This window comes from Bos taurus, chromosome 4 (assembly GCF_002263795.3).
Source record: "Bos taurus isolate L1 Dominette 01449 registration number 42190680 breed Hereford chromosome 4, ARS-UCD2.0, whole genome shotgun sequence".
Lineage (NCBI taxonomy): Eukaryota > Metazoa > Chordata > Mammalia > Artiodactyla > Bovidae > Bos > Bos taurus.
In genome coordinates, this window is record NC_037331.1 from 103,224,692 (window position 1) to 103,243,410 (window position 18,719).

Genomic DNA, 18,719 nt, shown 5'->3' on the forward strand with positions numbered 1-18,719 from the left:
ATTCTCTAGGAAAAAAGTCATCTCTGTAGCAATAACCACTCCTAACGTCCAACCTGTGGTGTCTAACACCACTGTACAATACCACTGCAAAGTCCAAGATGAGTCTGGGGCATTTGTGCCATTTAGCAGGAAAGCTTTTCAAGACTGCAGAGGTCCTGTCAAGAGGTCACATGAGCTAGCTGAAGGGGTCTCACTGCCTAGAATTGTAACAAGAAGACTAATGATTAAAATATGGCAAATCAATAAAAATCCATGACTACATGATTAAAAAAGGCAGAAAAAAAGCCTCATTTCTCACTATTTTAAGTGGCTATTATGCAACTCCTTACTCTGACAATTAATGATTAAAGGGTGCCTGCATGTGTGCGCTCAGTTACTTCAGTCGTTTCTGAATCTTTGCAACCCTGTGGACCACAGCCCGCCAGGCTCCTCTGTCCATGGGATTCTCAAGGCAGGAATATTGGAATGGGTTGTCATGCCCTCTCATATGTCTCCTGCATTGGCAGGTGGGTTCTTTACCACTGACACCACCTGGGAAGCCCTATGAAAGGGGGAGTATTAGCAAAGATCCTCTCTTCCTAGTAGGAACGATCATTTCAGGGTAACCAGATGGCCCCAACGCAAGAGGAAAAGTTTTACTTTACATAGGATATGAAAAGAATTAGGAAAACACCATTTTACAAAACTTAATGAAATGTATGAGTTCAGCAGGCCAAGAATTATCATTTGGTGTTAAAATCCCTCAGTAAATGGTCTGTACGCCAAAGTTACACCTCACAGAGCACTTTTTGGTCTCAGGGGGGAAAACGGGAATGGACAGGGGAGGGTCCAGGCTGTCATAACCCTCATCCAGAGGTTAATCTAAGCATCACTAAGGGTAGGTCCCTGGACACTGAAGCTGGTGCCCAGAATCAACACTGGGGTATTCTAGTCCCAAATGATGAACCTGAATTCATCAAGTCCGTACATACAGGATACAGGAGACGAAGAATCAAACTCAGCACCACCCAAGGAAGAAATCCTGCTTATCTAGAAGACAACAGCTTCTATGGGCAACTGGCCCACTTCTTTAGAGAGAGAGAGAGAGAGGGAGAGAATGTGTGCCAGGCGGGGAAATGAAAAGAAAGTTACGACCAGATGCAACGCGTGGTCCTTGATTAGATACTGATTTCAACAAACTGGCTTCAAAGGACATTTGGGAATCAATAATGGAAAAATGAATATGGACAAGGAACTAAAGGAAAAAAATGTGCTGAAATAAAGGTTGGAAACTGTTCGTTAAAAAAAAAAAAAAAAAAAGCCAGTTACAAAAGCAGTTCTTTTACTACATCATTTTGGTGTAAAAGAAAAGCGTATATATATGTACATATACATGCACAGAAAAAGACCTACAAGGATAACATCGGTAATCTCTGGAGAAAGGAAAGAGAAAGGGGTGGGGGGCAGTGTTTGCTTGCTTTCCTTTACTTTTTTGAATCTCTTGGCCGTACTACACGGCATGTGGGATTCTAGTTCCCTGAGCAGGGCTTGAACCTACACCTCCTGCACTGGCAGCGTGGAGTCTTAACCACTGGACCACCAGGGAAGCCCTTTGCTTGCCTTTTTCTTTTCTAACTTTTTATGATGCATAAGTGATGTTTCTGTAGTACATCTCTTGAAGACTTTAAATAAGGTTTTAAATTTCATCACTGCTAATCTATGAAAGACCATCTAAGACAATGTACAATCTTCCTAAAATATGCTGAATGGTCTGTCCATCGAGAGCAGGCAGAGTTCTTGGGATGCTCCTCAATTTGGAACTTTGCTGCTTAGATGATTCTCAGAGAAATCAAAGATTTCTTCCCCAGACTATAGCAATGCTGTAGTAGAAGGCAATGACACTCCACTCCAGGACTCTTGCCTGGAACATCCCATGGATGGAGGAGCCTGGTAGATTGCAGTCCATGGGGTCGCTAAGAGTTGGACACGACTGAGAGACTTCACTTTCACTTTCCACTTTCATGCATTGGAGAAGGAAATGGCAACCCACTCCAGTGTTCTTGCCTGGAGAATACCTGGGATGGGGGAGCCTGGTGGGCTGCCGTCTATAGGGTCACACAGAGTTGGACACAACTGAGGTGACTTAGCAGCAGCAGCAGCAGCAGGAAAAAAACTAATACCACTTAAGGTCTGAGAGGGGTGGGGTGATGCTTTTAGAGAAGAAATTAAAGTCAGTGTTCAAAAGGGGTACCACAAATGCCTTGTCAAGCACATTTCACTTTCACTTCCCCTGTGTGAAAACACTACCAGCAAAGTTCAAAAAATCTTTCGGAGAAAAGGGGGACTGAACATAGCACTTGGATTAGGTGTGCCTGATGGCAGAGTCACCCTCTGACAATAGACACACATTCACACCCACTGACAGACTCGCTATCAGAATGATTTTCTTTAATCACCACTCTCAAATTGAGAAGATACACTAGAGGCTCTAGAAGGGTGACTTTTGCAGGTTTCTATACAAAGAACGATCTTCATACAAAGATCTGTACAAGCAAAAGTACATTGTACAGTCGTGTGTGCTGCTTTAACAAGTCTCGGGAAGTGTCTACAACGCATGCAAAGGCAACTCGAGCAGAGAAGACAGAAACGACAACTGAGGCTCTATCTTCCTAGAGTGTGTGGTCTGATGGGGCAGGCAGATGGAAAATACACACACCCAAACACATGGATGCCTGAACACACCAAGTGCCGTGAAGAAAAAGAGCAGGGTGTCCTGGGATCAGAAAGGGGGCATGTACTTTACCGGAGGAAGTGACATTTCAGTTGTGACTACAGAGTGAGCGGGAACTGGACAAGCAGAGAGTGGGCAAGCCTTCCATGCCAGACTGTGAGCAAAGGTGCTGAAGCAGGAAGGAGCAGAGGACGGTCACCCAGGGGCAAAGGGAAGACTGACCTAAAGTGAGGCTGCAGAAATCCACAAGGGCTGTACAGTAGCCATGTGATTCAGGATTTGGGATTTTACTCCAAGTGTCAGGGGAAGCCGCTGGCCATCCCAAATGGGACAGTGGTCACATCTGAGTTACATGTAAAATCAACATGGAGATTGGTTGGAAGCTCAAGAATGAATGGCGGGGGTGGGAGGGGGGGACACGTCTACAAGGCAGTACAGAGAAGATGCGAAGCTGGATTATAGATGAGGTTGCATGCGTGTCAGTCGCTTCAGTTGTGTCAGACTCTTTGTGATGCCAAGGACTGTAGCCCACCCAGCTCCTCTGTCTGTGGGATTCTCCAGGCAAGAATAGTGGAGTGGGTCACCATGCCCTCCTCCAGGGGATCTTCCTGACCCAGGGATGGAACCCATGTCTCCTGCAATGCAGGCGGATTCTTTGCCCTCTGAGCCACCTGGGAAGCAGGATGAGGCTACAGGGGTCCAAACTATACCCTGAAGGCAGAATTCAGCCCAAAGCTGGTTTGTGTAAACAGAGCTTTATTGGAACATCACCCCGCCTGCTCATTTATGTATGGTCTACAAAGGCTTTCACTATCAGGGCAGAGCCAAGTAGCTGTGACAGAGGCCATTTGGCCTAAAGGCAATGGCACCCCACTCCAGTACTCTTGCCTGGAAAATCCCATGGATGGAGGAGCCTGGTAGGCTGCAGTCCATGGGGTCGCTGAGAGTCGGACACGACTGAGCAACTTCACTTTCACTTTTCTCCTTCATGCATTGGAGAAGGAAATGGCAACCCACTCCAGTGTTCTTGCCTGGAGAATCCCAGGGACGGGGAAGCCTGGTGGGCTGCCGTCTATGGGGTCACACAGAGTCGGACACGACTGAAGTGACTTAGCATAGCATAGCATAGCATCTGCTATGTGGCCCTTTTGAGAAAGCCTGCTGACCAATGGACTAGCGGGTGGCAGTGGAGAGAGACAAAGTTCCCTATGTAAAACTGATTGTCGCTATTTGCAGATTCAATAATCTCGCTAATATTTATTTGTAACTTCAAAATCAATCCTCAGCAGGTGCTTTCACAGTCACCCCGGGCATGCACACACTGCCAGGAAAAATCTGGGCTGCGTGATGCCTGATGCCTGTGTTCCCAGCTGAGGTCAAACGAGGTCGAGCTCTGACTTCTTGCTTCACCTCTTATGTCAATACTGTAAGTGAGCTTACCTTCCATGGTCTACTTAGGACCACGTTTTTCACCTTTGGGGGTATTTTTTGTTCGGGATTTTTAAATGACCCCCAAGCATCATGATGAATGGGTGTCTAGTGTTTGTAAGTGTGAGCAGGCTGAGATGTGTCTTACAGAAAAATACATGTGTTCAGTAAGCTTCATTCCAGCATGGGTTATAGTGTTGTGGGCTGCAAGTTCAACGCTAATCAATCAACAGTATGTATTAAAGAAGGTGTCATTAAACAAAAACACACATAAAACACAAGGTTCTGTAGTGATTGGCTGATGAAAATATGACCAGAGGCTCACAGGAAGCCAATCCTAGGGACAGAGGGTCATCGTCCCCTAACGTGGCACCCGCAGAGACTTCACAGAATGTAAGCACAGTGAAAAGCAAGAATGGCTGTACTGGGGAGGCAAAAATCAATACAATTCAGTGACGGATTAAATATAAAGTAAAATGAAGTTGAGGATGACTCTCCGGTTTCTAATATGAACTACTGGGCGGAAGGAGATGCTATTTATGGAAATAAAGATTTCTGGGAGAAGTACACACTTCGGGTGGTTGATCAAGATTTTTCTCTTTTACACATTAAGTTTGAGATGCTTGTGAGACATCCAAATAGAGATGTCGTGTAGATTGTTGGCTTTGTGACTTTGGAGCGCAAAAAAAAGGAGTCTAGGTGAAGACACATCTTTGGGAGTCGCTGATACACAGAGGTGGTGTGTGAAAGCCCTTGGGGATGCTTATGTCCCCCAAGAGCAGGAGGAACTCTGCGCCTTCCTGAATTTGCGGGCAGGTGAACTTAAATCTTTATCAAGGTGCTTTGATTTGTTTAATATAAAAACACTTAGGGGAGGAAATTAGGTTAACCTGGTGCTCTGTATCTTTGTTATTGTTTAGCTGCTAAGTCATGTTCCACTCTTTGTGACCTCATGGACTGTAGCCTGCCAGTCTTCTCTGTCCATGGGCTTTTCCAGGCAAGAATACTGGAGTGGGTTGCCATTTCATCCTCTGGGGGGATACTCCCCACCCAGGAATCGAACCTGCGTCTCCTGCACTGCAAGCAAATTCTTTACCACTGAGCCAGCAGGGAAGCCTGGTCTGTATCTAGAACCAGATTAACGGTCATACTCCTTGATCTAATAATGCTTCTTTGAAGAACTGATCCTAAAACCCAGACACCCCTTAATGTTACCCCGAGTGACACTGAGAAACTATTCAGGATAGAAGAACCAGAAACAACTTTAACATCTGGGGAATGTTACACTAACAAAACTACCAATATTTTCCTCTGTGATTTCTTTGACAGATTCTAAACTTAGAAATGTCAACCCCTCTGGAGGTTTAATAAATACCACTTCTGTTTCCTCCCAGCTTTCTTTAAAAATGGATTTTTTTTTTTTAAGCCATTGATAAATTTTACCCTTCTCCATGAAAACGCAGGCTGCTTCAGGGTAGGGGTGCTCATCTGTTTCACTCATTGCTACACCCTCAGCACCTAGAGCAATCCCTGGCTTCCTGAATGCGCTCGACAGACTTTTGTTGAATTTAACATTTTAATCACACAGAATTTATGTTGGTATAATGATGTGAGGTGATAACATCCGTTGAGACTTTTCAAATTGCTATCACGTGGTCCCATCCCCATTTGCTCAATCAGGTTTCCTCTTTCCGACTGCTTCGTGGAAACTCCTTCGTCATCTATTAAACGCTCACAGACTACAGGGCCTTAAATCTGAGCACCTATTCTGCCCGCTGATGGGGCTGTCAAGTTTCATGCCAAATCTGAAGCTTTATGGTTTGGCTTAACACATGGCAGAGCTGGTCCTTCCACTGCTCTTATCTTTCAGACCTGACTGTTCTATGCGCCCACCACCTTGTCTTTCAAGAAGACCAAAAGGAATCAGTGTTTCAAATTTTAAAACATTTATTCAGATTCTGATTGAAACAAAGAACATTTATATTTGGGGGCGGAACCAACATATTTACAAATTTCTCTTATCAAGGAAGGGACTGGAAGGACTTTCTGCTTTGCAGCTAGAGCCTAGTGGACAGGGGCAGGGGGTCTGGGTCCAGGCTACTGGGCGGGGGTTAACCTCAGCTCAGCCACCTGTTAGTGGCTAACCTTCCACTACCTCTGGAGTGTAACATAGCAGGGACATAACCTACCCTGCTGCATTACTACAAGGTGACAATGATTTAATAGAACTGAAGCCTGAGAACAAAACTGGAACTTCCAAGGGCTCTGTAAGTATTAGCTGTTATCATCTTTCCATAACTTTTTTTCTTAGAGGTCTCAGTAAGATTATTCTCAGATCTCTGTTTTAGCTGCTCAAATGGACCCATGGCTTGGCTGCCCCAAACTATACCCTCCTCTGCGCCAGCTCCTGGGCTAAGACTTGACACTCACCATCTCACTTCTTCCTCATGGATGGAGAGGAGGTGAATGGGACAGCAGAGGGGGGGTGGGGTGGGGGAACGGGCGTTTGTGGCTTCAATGCTCTGGCACCATCAGCCCCCACGGTGGCCGCCCCTGCTCCAAGAAGGTACCAGATCCTTCCTACTGGGGATCCTCCCCACTGTATGCTGCACCCCTCCCACTGCCCCATGTGGAGCTGGGTGGCTGGCTGGTCAAGCCAAGAACACACTCCAGGGTCAGGAGGGCTCCAGCCCTGGCTTATGAGATCCTGGACAGGTTAGTTAGTCTCTGCAAGCCACCATTTCCTCTTCTGTAAATGGAGAAAATCATAGTGCTGTTTATGTCAATTAATAATAATCACATATTGTTACTGGGAGACATTCCTGCCCATTCAGTTCTGGGGTCCCAGCATTGAATTGGATGAACTACTGACTGCGTGTACAGACGGGTCCTGGAGAAGATGGAGCCTCATCCCTCCCGGAGTTGAGGCAGGAAGGCTGGAGGCTGGAGGCTGTCTCAGCTAGGAAGGGCGTCAGAGCTGCAGTAACGCACTGCCAGGTCTCTCTGACTCCCACCCACCCAAGGCAAGTCTCCATCAAAGCAACTACTGTCTGACTTTAAATACGTACGGATTTCTCATTCTGAGTGCATTCCTCTAAAATCGGGGTTCTCAATTAGAAATGCAAATTCCCGAGCCCCACCCCAGACCTACTGAAACAGAAACTGTGAGGGTGGGGCCGGTGATCTGTTTTAACAGGCCCTCCAGGTGACTGACAGTTTCCAAAGCTGGAGGAGCACTCTTCCCAAACAGCTCCCCGACACAAATGCTTCCCAGAGAGAGAGGCCCAGTGTCCTGCTCTTGGACCCTGACACCTACAGGAGTGTAACGAGGCGGACACATGTCCAAGATACACAGAGTCGGGGAGGGAAGGAGCCCAGCTGGCTGTGGGCAGGTGAGTCGGGGACAGGAGGAGCCCGGCTGGCTGTGGGCAGGTGAGTGGGAAATAATAAGCAGGTGGAAGCAGAGAGGTGAGATGACATCAAAGGGGAGGACAGGAGGAGGAGCAGCTGCCTGTGTCAGTGGCAGAGACAGACAAGACATAGGAGCTGCGGGATGCACTAGGCTCTCTGGTGAGTTTCACTGTGGGAGGAACAGACTTTCCGCAGCCAGGAACAGGAAATGGGGCAGTTTCATCAACCCTGCTTTATGGAGCAACCCTAAGTAGAAGATCAAGGTGGAGGAGGGAAAGAAAGGAGCAGGGCATCCAGTGAAGCAATCGGCAGCCAGGACTTTGTATAAACAGGAAATATTGTCGGGTCACCTTTGTTGCCCAAGCTTTTATCAGCATGGCTCTCACAACAGGGCAGCCGGGGCTCCAGCCCTGAACCCCATACTTTGCAGGTCTCAGCCACACCCCTCCCCAAGGACAGGGTGCTCTCCCAGACCATGCTCTGGGTCCCTGGTAATCCCTGTCCAAAAGGTTTCATGCCTACTTGCAGGCCTTCCCAGGGCAGGTCCCTTCCCCAGGCAGGGGACTGGGTAGGTGGCCAGGAGGCACCCCGAGGTCCAAGGGGAGGTGGAGGTGGTCGTAGGCTGGACACAGAACCCAGGAACTGGTGGGCTGCAGGCCGCCCTGCACCATCGCCCCAGGATTCACCAATGCCAAGTCAAGCCAGCCCTTCGCGTAAAAGTCTATTCAAATACTATGCAGGGTTACTCATCAGGGTGGAGGACCTCCAAGGGAGGTGGGGAGCAGCACAAGACAGAAGGCCACCCCAACAGGATTCGGGCTGGGGTCACAAGGGCAGGCCTGACAACAGGGATAGGGGTCAAGTTTTGGTCAGGTCAAAGGGAAAGAAAGGATGACTTGAAGCTCTACCTTAGAAAATCAGTATTTTTTAAAATCAATTAATTTTTAAAAATCTAATTCTGCATATGACGCAGCTTGTAGGATCTTAGTTCCTCAACCAGGGATCAGACCCAGGCCCTCAAGCAGCAAAAGTCCAGAGTCCACACCACTGGACTGCCAGGGAATCCCCCCCAATTTTTTTTTTTTTAAGCCACTTAATGACTGAAAAGTGTGCTCAGGTTCTGTGAAACCTGTCACAATTGTATCAGTTTCTGTGATTTTTGTGTGCATGTGTTTTTGTTAATAAGTAGCTTGTGGTGACAAGCTGAGTAATGGCTCAGGGAAACAGAAGGAATGACTTCCTGACAGAAGGCCCTTTACAGACTGGTGCTGAAGGCACATGGCCTTGCTTTCCTGAGACAGTGGGAAGGAGCCCTCTGGGATGGGCTCAGGCAGGCACCATGGGCGGCAGGGCACCCAGGGGGACTGGAGCCCGGGACCTCCCTCTGGATTTTGGGAGAAGGTTTGTGGTTCTGACAGCCCTGTGGGAACCATCCTGATGGAGCTTCCATGGGCTGTGCAGCCCAGCAAAGCTCACTCAGTGGCCAACATCCTGGAGTTTCTGTGCCCATGGCTGAGGGAGCGCAATGCGGGGGGTGCCTCACTCTGCCCACCTCCAACTCTCAAGACGATGCCTCGGCAGCCTCTTCTCACTGCTCTGGCCTCAGTTTCCTCAAGTGTCTAAGGTGGATACAAGTGTGCAAAGCCTTCCCTGGGGTTATACTGTAACCCAGTGAGATCCTGAAATACTGTGATGCCAGTGTAGACTGTGAGAGAGCCTATAAAAAGAAGAGATTCTTTAGAAAGACAGAATAAAGTCACCCCATGGTATCTGAGGAATGTTGGTTCCAGGAGCCCAATCTCCTTGTATGCGCCAGTCCTTTACATAAAAATATGTAGCATTTGTACATAACGTACATTCATCCGCTTGTGTGCTATAAATCAGCTCTAGATTACTTACAACACCTAATACAATGTAAATGTTATGGAGATACTGGCCAGGAGCACAACAAACACAAGCTTTGGTTTTTAAAACTTTCTGCAATTTTTTCCCCCAAATATGTCCAATCCGTGGTTGGTTGACTCCATGGATGTGCAAGCTATGGATATAGAGGGCAGACTGTAAATATCATGGTACTGCTAACACCAGCAAGCTTCCCTGGTCCCAGACCACCGCCATACGAGCTGGGGAGGAACGTGGAAAGGAATGAATATTCACTGAAGCCTCGGGTCAGGCATGCTGCTTGGTGCTCTTCCGCACGCTCCTGTGTGACGCCAACAGCAGCCCAGGTCCAACACCACTGTGCACACACCTTCCCCTGCACCACATGGCTCACCCTCTGGCTGCCTCACTCCGTTATACCCAGGCCAGGAAAAATTACCTTGTTCAAGAATCATTTCGATTATATTAGTCCCCTTCTCTGCACCATAAAATGCCTCTCAAATTAGCACTCGTTTTAAAAAGCCTTTGGACAACTGATCCCAAACACTTACCAATCTCGTCTGCTGGTCTATTTTGCGCTTACACTCTAGCCAAGCAAAAATGACTTTGCAAATGAATTCCATTAGGCCCTCTGCTTGTTCACCTGGTTACGCCAGCACAAGCGATCTGACGGCTTCCGCTGTCACTCCGGGTAGGACAACCTCACTTATCTGACATCTTTGGAAATAAGGTCGAGCCACAGAACTGATCTATATGAATTAATTTCCTCTCTTCCAGGAACTTAACTCTTTAAGAGGCCTTAAATCCTTTTGGGGGAATAAGTCATGGAACAATTAAATCAAAGAGTTTCTTTATTTATAACCATTTTCTAATGGAAACATTTCTGTAACACATTACAGACATTCCCAGTCTCACTTAACAGAACATAAGGACCATCGATTAACCTCTTCCTGACGGTGCAGGTCATACTCATTAATGAGTAACGGTGATCACAGGTGTGCTGGAGCTGAAAATGTACCTGCTTCAGCGGTGTATGCTCCTACCAGCCCCACCCACCATTACAAATTTCCTTGAAATTCACTTTCCTGCAGAAACTCCTTCTATCAGCCTGGGTTCTAGTGTGTAGCGGACACAGAACTCTGGAGGATGTAACTTGCTGCCTTTCTACAATTTCTGCAAAATTAACTTAACACGCTGCTTTTTTTTTTTGGTCAGAGCTCTATTAATTCTTCATTAGAGAAAAAAAATCAAAATTCCACAACTACCAACAAACCAGAGTTTTCCCAATTGCTTTACCATGTGACTTTTGAAAGGACTCCAGACACGCCTATCATTAAAATCTGTTTCCTTGATGCTATGAAACTAGAAGTTCTCAATTGAACTGGCATGATGGATCACTGTTATTATATAAGTCCTTGGAAAATCAGCCCTTTATATTTAACTCCATAGGTTGAATCAAAGGGTAATATTGCTATAGAGGAAAATGGTACAAATATAGGGGGAAACAAAACTTACTGCAACATCAGGATGCAGTCTGTAACTATGCAAACCCAAAGTGCCATAACCCAATGTTAGGGCAGGTTCCAAAATGATCTTTCACTGAGGACAGACAGCACAGCCTGGGGAGAAAATCCCCTGTCCACTCACATATTAAACCGCATTCTTTCTGTGACAATGAAGGTTTTATGAAGTTTACAGCATTAGCACATGCAAGAGTCAATCAATCTTAATTCTGCTTAAACACAGTGGCATTTAATTAATCAGAACCTACTAGAGCAAAAGAAGTTAGGCAAGAATTGCTAAAACAGACCACTTTCAAAAACACTACAAATCTCTTCAACGCTGTGTTTAGAAATAAGCTGCTGGAAAACCACACAATTATTTTGCAGTTTTAAGAGTCTGCTGCTTTTTAAAAAACTGGCAACTATTTCAGCAGCTTACTTTCTAATGGTAAAGTCACCCATCAGAAAATTGCCAATTGAATGACGTTGCCCATCTCATCTTTTGTCTTTTGCACTGGCCCTAGACCAAAGATGGAGGGATACGGGCTACAAGTCTGACTTGTAGCCAGTGTCATGAACACCTCACTGACTCGTTGTAGAGAACCTGGAAAAACAGGTATGGCTCTGGCTGACTCAGAACCTCTAAAGAATCTGACAAGTGTCCTTTCTAAACCTGAATGAACCAATATTGCATCAAATTGTCAAGATTTTTCTGAGCCCTCTCTCCTCTTCTTTCGAGAGTAGTTCAACTTTATGTTTGTTTTTTTTTTAATGACTTATGTCAGCTGCATTCTGTATGTAGGATCTGTTAAGTAAGGTTCTAGAGAGCTACAAACAGAAGGGTGAGATTCAAAGGATCAAACAGAAGATGGCCTTGTTAGGGTGAGGGATGGTTAGACATAAGTACATACAAGAAAAATAAAGATCAGAACCGAGGAGAGAGCAAGCTAACCAGGGCAGGGCTTGTGTGACGTAAGTTATTACTTAGATATATTAAAAGGAAGTGTCAACTCAACAAGCATTTATGAAGCACCTACTAGGTTTAGGAACTGCATGGCTACTACAGGGGACACAATGATGACTCAGACCTGATTCTTGCCCTCCAGGGGCTCTCCATGAGGCAAGAACCCTGCAGTAAGGGGACCATTATTACAGAACTGTGTCCAGCTTTGATCACCACCATTTTTTCTGGTTTTGTGGAGAAATGAGAGCTCTCAGAGGAAGAGGACCCAAAACAGGCTCTGTGAGGAAAAAGCAACAGTGACTCGGTTACTGCCTTCAAGTACATGAAAGGCTTCAGAAAAAGACACTGAGTCAAAGAGAACAGGTTTGAGTGACAACAGACGAGATCTCAGGCCAACCCAAGAGTTTCTTGACCATCAGATTAACAGAATGCTGGAACTGGTCACTGAGGGAGTTCCTAGGGTGGTCTTTTCCTGGAAAAAAATTTTGTGGGTGAACAGACGATTCCAAGTTACGACTATTCACCTTCCTGAATGCAATAGGGTAAACTCATTTCTCCCGAGGTCCTCTCCTGTCCTGAGCTCCATGCTCTCGCGAGGAGGAGTTGGTCTTCTTCCACAACTTCCTTCCCTGAGGGATCTACAGAGTGACCACCCAATCTATATCCCCACCAATAAGTATCACAAAGCTACCTGGAATTAAGGATCTCAGCCAGGCAGCAAAGTCAGGAATTCATTCTCCGACAGCCACGTAAGATGAATAGGTCCGCTGGTGATAGAGCTGGGGACGCCAAATGCCAAAAACAGAAAGTCTCCAAGCGGCATGTGCAAATCAGAAACGTGGTGCATTTACAAAGGTATAAAATGTAAGTAATGAAAGAGGAAGACGGAATCTTCTGCAAATTAGAGATGGTAATTTCCAAGGAAATTTCTAAGGAGATTTGTAATAGGTATTTTCTGCATTCATAAATACTTTTTTGATCCCAAAGAAAATCTTTCTAGAGAAAATAAAGAAATGGTGGTCTTCCCTGTATACCTCAAGAAACATGAGCATGTAAGACGTAAGAACTGGTTAAAGTTCTGAAAGGCACACATGTAAAGGCATTCTATCTTGAGTTCAGCTCTTGCTTAGTTTTGATTTTCACTTCCCATCACCCCTGAACTCAAGGACAGGGACCCCACACAAACGTCTGTGGAATGGATGTTCTAAAGAAGCGCCCTGTCTATAAAGTGGGGGTGAAGGTATCCACTCTGTGGGTCTGTGAGGAGGACAAGTGGGTCACTGTAGGGAGAGGATGTGCCACAAACTAAGCTACAATTATTACCATGAACTTCAGGCATCTTGGCTTCTTTTAGAGGAAAAATAAAGACCTTCCTATATTCCAGGTTTTCCATTTTCTTTCTCTGCCTCCAGTCCTCACCCCTCCCAACGCAGTACTGCCACACGAAATGGAACTATTATGATTTGGGGCCTTTCAAGTTCATGCTTCATCGGATGTTATATAACATCTGCTGGCATTATTCTGAAACTCGCCTTTGACAGCAACCTGAAGAGCTTGAATTGTCATCGTGAGACCACCAGAAAGCACTGGCAAATGACATGTTCGGAGAACAATAAAAAATGTTCACGTATCATACCCTTTCGAACGTCGCTACTTTGTTCCACTCAAAGGTGGTTCCTTCAAGATCGGTCTCTACACAAGGGAGAAAGAAATAAAGAAACAAAAAATAAAATATGAAGAACATGAGCAGCTGCAACTCGCAGAATGCACCACAATTTTTTTTGTAGGAAAATCACGTTAGATGCATGGATCTAGTCCTTGCCTTGTGATCGAGTGGGTGTCTCCCCTCTGAGGAGGCCGTTCGTAAGTAAGCCACCTTGGGGCGCTCCCTTTCCTGGCTGGCTGTCTGGGTTACCAATGGATCCTGATAAAGGGCAAAGATTATCTTTCACACCTTGGGATATTTTCCCAGAGGCACAGCTGCAGCCCCTGAAACTCAGTTCGAACGGTTTGTTGCTTCATTTTTAGAGTTGCAGAGAATGTGCCATGGGAGAAGAGAAATCCTCTACCTGAAACCAGCAGAAGCTCAATGGGAATAAAGACTCTGGAAAGGTCACAGAGAGGGTCAAAAGAGGCTCTTTCTTCCCTGGCCATAGGGGGCTTATTGTTGCTGGTGCCCAAACTGGAAAAGGAATGGCAGGAGATTAATAATTGAAATGTTGCTATTATTGGTTTTCTAAACTATTTGTGGCTTATTCTTTCCCTGGAGTCATCATGCCTGTAAGCAGCTCAAAAGATAGAGGGATTTAACATGTACTGAGAAAATGCCTACTATAGCCTGATGCTTTACATATACTTGTTTCTAATGGAGCCCTGGAACAATCGAATAAGGCTTTGAAAAGAAGAAAAAAAAAAAAAAGCTCAGAGAAGTTAAGTAACAGGCCCAAAGCCATACAGCTAGAGTCAAAGCCCAGGTTTCTGGTTCGAGTATTGTACCACACTGTCCGGGATCAGGGATTAAAATTAATTAATGAGCCTTGATTCACTTTTCAAATGTGGTAAGAAGGAAAACAATATTTATACTTACTCATTTTTAAAAATATAAAACATAAACACAGGAAAAGATATTTCTGAACATGTGTCATCAAATTCTTTTAATGGAAGATGATTCAGAATCCATTTCTTGGTAGGTGTCTTCAGGCCCATCTGATGACAGACTTTGATGCTACAGTTTGGGGAAGTCTGACTGTCTGAGCCAACACTAGTGGACAAGGCACAGCCAGGGAGAGAGAATACAATTTAGGGTCCTCTAATTTACACCTGTGGCACTGGAAAAAGCCTTGCTAAGCAAGTTGATGGAGTAAACATAACTGCAAGGAGAATGTTTAACCTTCTAAAGAAAAGAAATCTTTTTAAAGAAGTTTAACTTGATCAGTACCAAGCCATTGAAAACTACTATGCTATTTAGAAACCTATCCTTAAAAGCAGGCTGTGGAAGGCTGATCACACTTTCCTACCCGTTGACTTGTATTATCAAACATACCCCGTTTCAAACTGATCACTTCTCTCTAAATACCTGGCAGTTCAGAATGCTCCACTAATGCACTCAGGCCTTTACATCAAATCCTAGCCTGAGGCAATTGCACCCTATTTAAATAAATGAATATACCCCTGAATTCTGGCTTAAATGCCTCACCTGTCATTATCCTTCTCCTGAGAAGAATCCAGGGTTCAAATCTTTTAGTAGGGTGAAAACTATCAGAAATCGCTCTTGGAGAATTCCACAGGAAAAGCCCTGCTCCTCTGGGATACACACAAGGAGTCCATGTGCTCTGACCGGGATGTGGTAAAAATCAGGTTCGCTAAATCCAGGGGGCGTTGCCAAAGGAGGGAAAAAGGAGGTCACTGGAGTCTTAGAAGCACTCATCGCAGGAAGTAAATGTGGGTTCCGCAGTGCAATGCCTGATTAGAGGGGTCACCTGTCTGCTTTAGAGCATGACCAACAGTTGCTTTCAAAAAAGACCCAGGCCTGAGCTTGGGCGGTGATGCTGGACTGGTTCAAAAGGGGTGAGGAAGAAGAGAAGAACTACAAAGATTCGAAGAAACTCTCGCAGAATCAAAGGGCACAATGCACAGGAATGATCAATAGAGCACGCACACAAGACTGAGGGGCCCAGGGGTGGCAGAAGTGACCGCGTAGGTCAGCTGGGACATAGAAGGCAGGCTTGCAAATAAAAAAAGTGAGCTCGAGACCTTTGAGATCTGAGATTATGCTTAAACCACAACGTCTTACACACCCACAGGTCTTTATCTGGTGTCGTGCCCTGAAAGAGCACGGTAGGAAGAACCTGAGTGCCAAGTCTTAGCTGCAGGGGGATGGCCTACATTCCGTATGGATTTAGAATGAAAGGAACAGGAGGGGAACACCACGGTTCCCAGGACGGCTTTCTACCAAGTTGACAAAATACATCCCAACCCACATACCCAGCCCCTTGAGAAAGGGAAAGCAGCCTGTTTTACTATAGTTCTGAATTCAATGCCAAGTTCCTTCTCCAATGCTCACCCGGAGTGTCCAGCAGAGGGAGTCTCAAAGAGGTACTTAATAAAGAGAAAATTGTTTCATTTTAACACTCCATAGACAGTGGGAGCATTGACTGTAGCCCCCTCCCAGAGACTCAGAGGAACAATGAATGCCCGACTGGGTCCTCCTAGTATGTTCACAGAGCCACCGGGCTCGCTCCATTCTGCATGGTGGAGTGATCAGAAATTTTGTTTTGTTTTGTTGAATGGTTAAATGGACCTTGTGTTCTTCAGAATCAAAGAGGAAAGCCCCTGGAATAACATCTCTCTGTTGCCTTCTAAACAGGCCCCTTTGTTTCTAAGAGAGTCTGAAAAAAAATATTTACAGTCCATAGGTTATTTACAGCCTCGTTACCCAGGGCCTGACTGGTAACTTTATTCCATCCAGAAACCTAATTCATTTGGAGCTCTGGAACTAATAACAGATTTTCTTTTCAGATAAGTTTTTTTTTTTTTTTTTAATCTGCCTTTATAACAGAGATAAAACTATTAATGCGTTCCCTGTCTCACTGGCCATGACTGTTCTCCGGATTTATAGAGGATTAAAACCTCGCCCCTCCTCTCCATTCCGCACAAACCCTTGCCTCCTCTCATTTGGTATTTCATCCACAGGATATCTGAACAAAACCGAAAGAAAGCCAGATGGACTGACGCTCAAAGTATGTAAAGGCTGCTACTTCAATGATTTCATGAGAAAGACATTTTCACGAGGAAAATGACTGAAAAAAAAAAATCAGACACCCTTTGGTTCAAAATCCCTCCTACTACAAGCACACACACACACACACACACAAAACACACATCGAAGTGTAAAAACTTAGTTGATTCCGGTTTGATTTCTGGCTGGAAACTGACAGAACTGACTGAAGAAAAACGAAAGAGAGAGGGACTGCAGGGGAAACGGAGTATTTGTGCCTTCCGTTCTTGTCTTTCTTCCTAAAGACAGACGAGAAAAAGGACCCAACGCCAGGTGAAGGTGCACCGCGCAGGTTTACCCAGACCGGCGGAGACCAGCGTCTTGGCCGCCTCCCCGACTGGCAAACCTAAACTACATTTTCCCTTACATACGCTAATGCGGGGAGATTTTCGCCTATTTCATTGTTCTGCCTGGCTCTGAAATGGACTTTTCCTCTCTGCCCCCCTCGCATCACCTAGCCCCGCACATTCCGATCCGACAGCCCCCCAAAATCTGAGGCTCGCGAAGAATAAAGGAGTGTGTGTGTGTGTGTGTGTGTGTGTGTGTGTTGGGGGGTGGGGGGGAGTGGAGGGAAACGGGAAGGGAGCTGGGAGGACGGAGAGTGGAAACAGATCACCCTAAAGGTAATTTTCTTTGGGTGGGGGGTGCTGGAGATGGAAAGCTACACCGCATCACCTTTATTTCTTACAAATAAATAAAAAGCACCGTCACGGGTCTGTCTTTTTCCCGGCGCCCCCTCCCACCCAATTTCTTTTCTTCGGCCAGTAGCCCACCCTCGCACACCCCCCACCCCACCCCCCGCCTCTTTCTCCACCCTGGAAATAAGATGTTTGATTCCGGATCCCGGCCCATCGCCGGGCGACCGAGGGGGTGGCGGGGAGGGGGGCGGGCGACCGGTTCGAGCCCCGGGGGTGGGGCGCGGGGACCGGGCGCCGGGGGGCTGCGGGCCGGGGGTGGGGGGGTACTGCCCGGCGCGGGGCCGCGGGCAGAACAAAGCTCCGGGGGCCGGGCGGCCGGGCGGGCGGGGGTCGGCGGAGTCGGCGGGCCGGCGCCGCTTACCTTCGTACACGGGGGCCATCGGGGCCGGGGTGTCCGCGATTCATGGCAACGGAGAAGGGATCGCGGCGCGCGAGCTCGGCCCCCCCAGCCTCAGTCGGAATCTGCCATCTTGAGCCTGTGTCTCCGCTCTCGGCGCAGCCGGGGCCGCCAGCGCCCGCATCACCGCCTCACTTGGCCGGCGCCGGGGGAGGGGGCCGGGCGCCGCCGCCGCCGCCGCCGCCGCGGCCCGGGCCCTGCGCGGGGCTCCCGGGGGCTCCGGGGGGCGGCCGGGCGGGCGCAGCGGCCGAGGCCGAGGGCCGAGCGGCCGCGGCCCCCGAGCGGGTCCGCGGTGGGGCGGGAGCCGGGGCGGGCAGCGCGCGGCCAGTCCCCGGCCGGGGCTCAGCTCAGCATGGCTGTGTGTGTTGGGGAGGGGGGCGCTCCGGCAAAAGTTGCAAGGGAGGCGGGGGAGGGGCGGGAGGAGCCGGGGGAGGGGCGGGGGGCGGGGGGCGGGGGCGGGAGCGGCGGCCGAGCGCGAGCGACGAGCGAGCCCGGAGCGAGGAGTCCGCGCGCAATCGAGCGCCGATGGCACGGATGCGAGGCGGGGAAGGCCGAGCGCAGGGCAGGAGCGGCCGGGCCGGTGCAGGGAGAGGGGTGGGTGGGGGGCGGATCCCGGGAAGCCGGGGAGGTTAGGCGGCTCCGCCGGGCGGCGGTGCATGCGCTTCGGTTCTGATTGGCAAGGGAGCCGGTCCGCGGGGGTGGCAGCCAGAACTTTGTGTGCGCGCGAGCTGGGCGGGAGGGGAACCGACTGGAAGGGGATCCTTGGCCGCCGGCGGCTCGCCCTTTCTCGCACCTGGTTGGCGCTCCCCGAGATGGGTTTAGAATGAATGAATGAATGGAGGAGTGGGCGCACGCGGTCCTCCCCGGACTCTCGAGTAAGTGGAGGAGCTTTGGAAATCCAAATGAGGTCAGAGATGCGGGAGCCATTCGGCGCACGCTTATGAAATGCAG

At 47.8% G+C, this 18,719-nt stretch overlaps 1 protein-coding gene across 8 annotated transcripts in view; it reads right to left on the reverse strand.

Moving 5' to 3' along the window:
* The window catches only part of HIPK2 (homeodomain interacting protein kinase 2), a 203,910-nt gene extending 185,780 nt beyond the window's left edge, over nucleotides 1–18,130 (reverse strand). For 5 of the 8 annotated variants that reach the window (XM_059885507.1, XM_059885505.1, XM_059885506.1 and 2 more), the window contains exon 1: nucleotides 1–17,309. This exon is cut by the window's left edge and continues 15,488 nt beyond it. Coding sequence is in view for 3 of the 8 variants with exons in the window: in XM_059885508.1 (XP_059741491.1) it covers nucleotides 17,733–17,751 (19 nt within the window). In the remaining 5 variants the exon portion in view is untranslated. Of the gene's footprint in view, nucleotides 17,310–17,732 lie in introns of those variants that run through there. The other 3 variants (XM_059885508.1, XM_059885503.1, NM_001372119.1) reach the window with 2 other exon arrangements.
* Nucleotides 18,131–18,719: the final 589 nt, after the last annotated feature.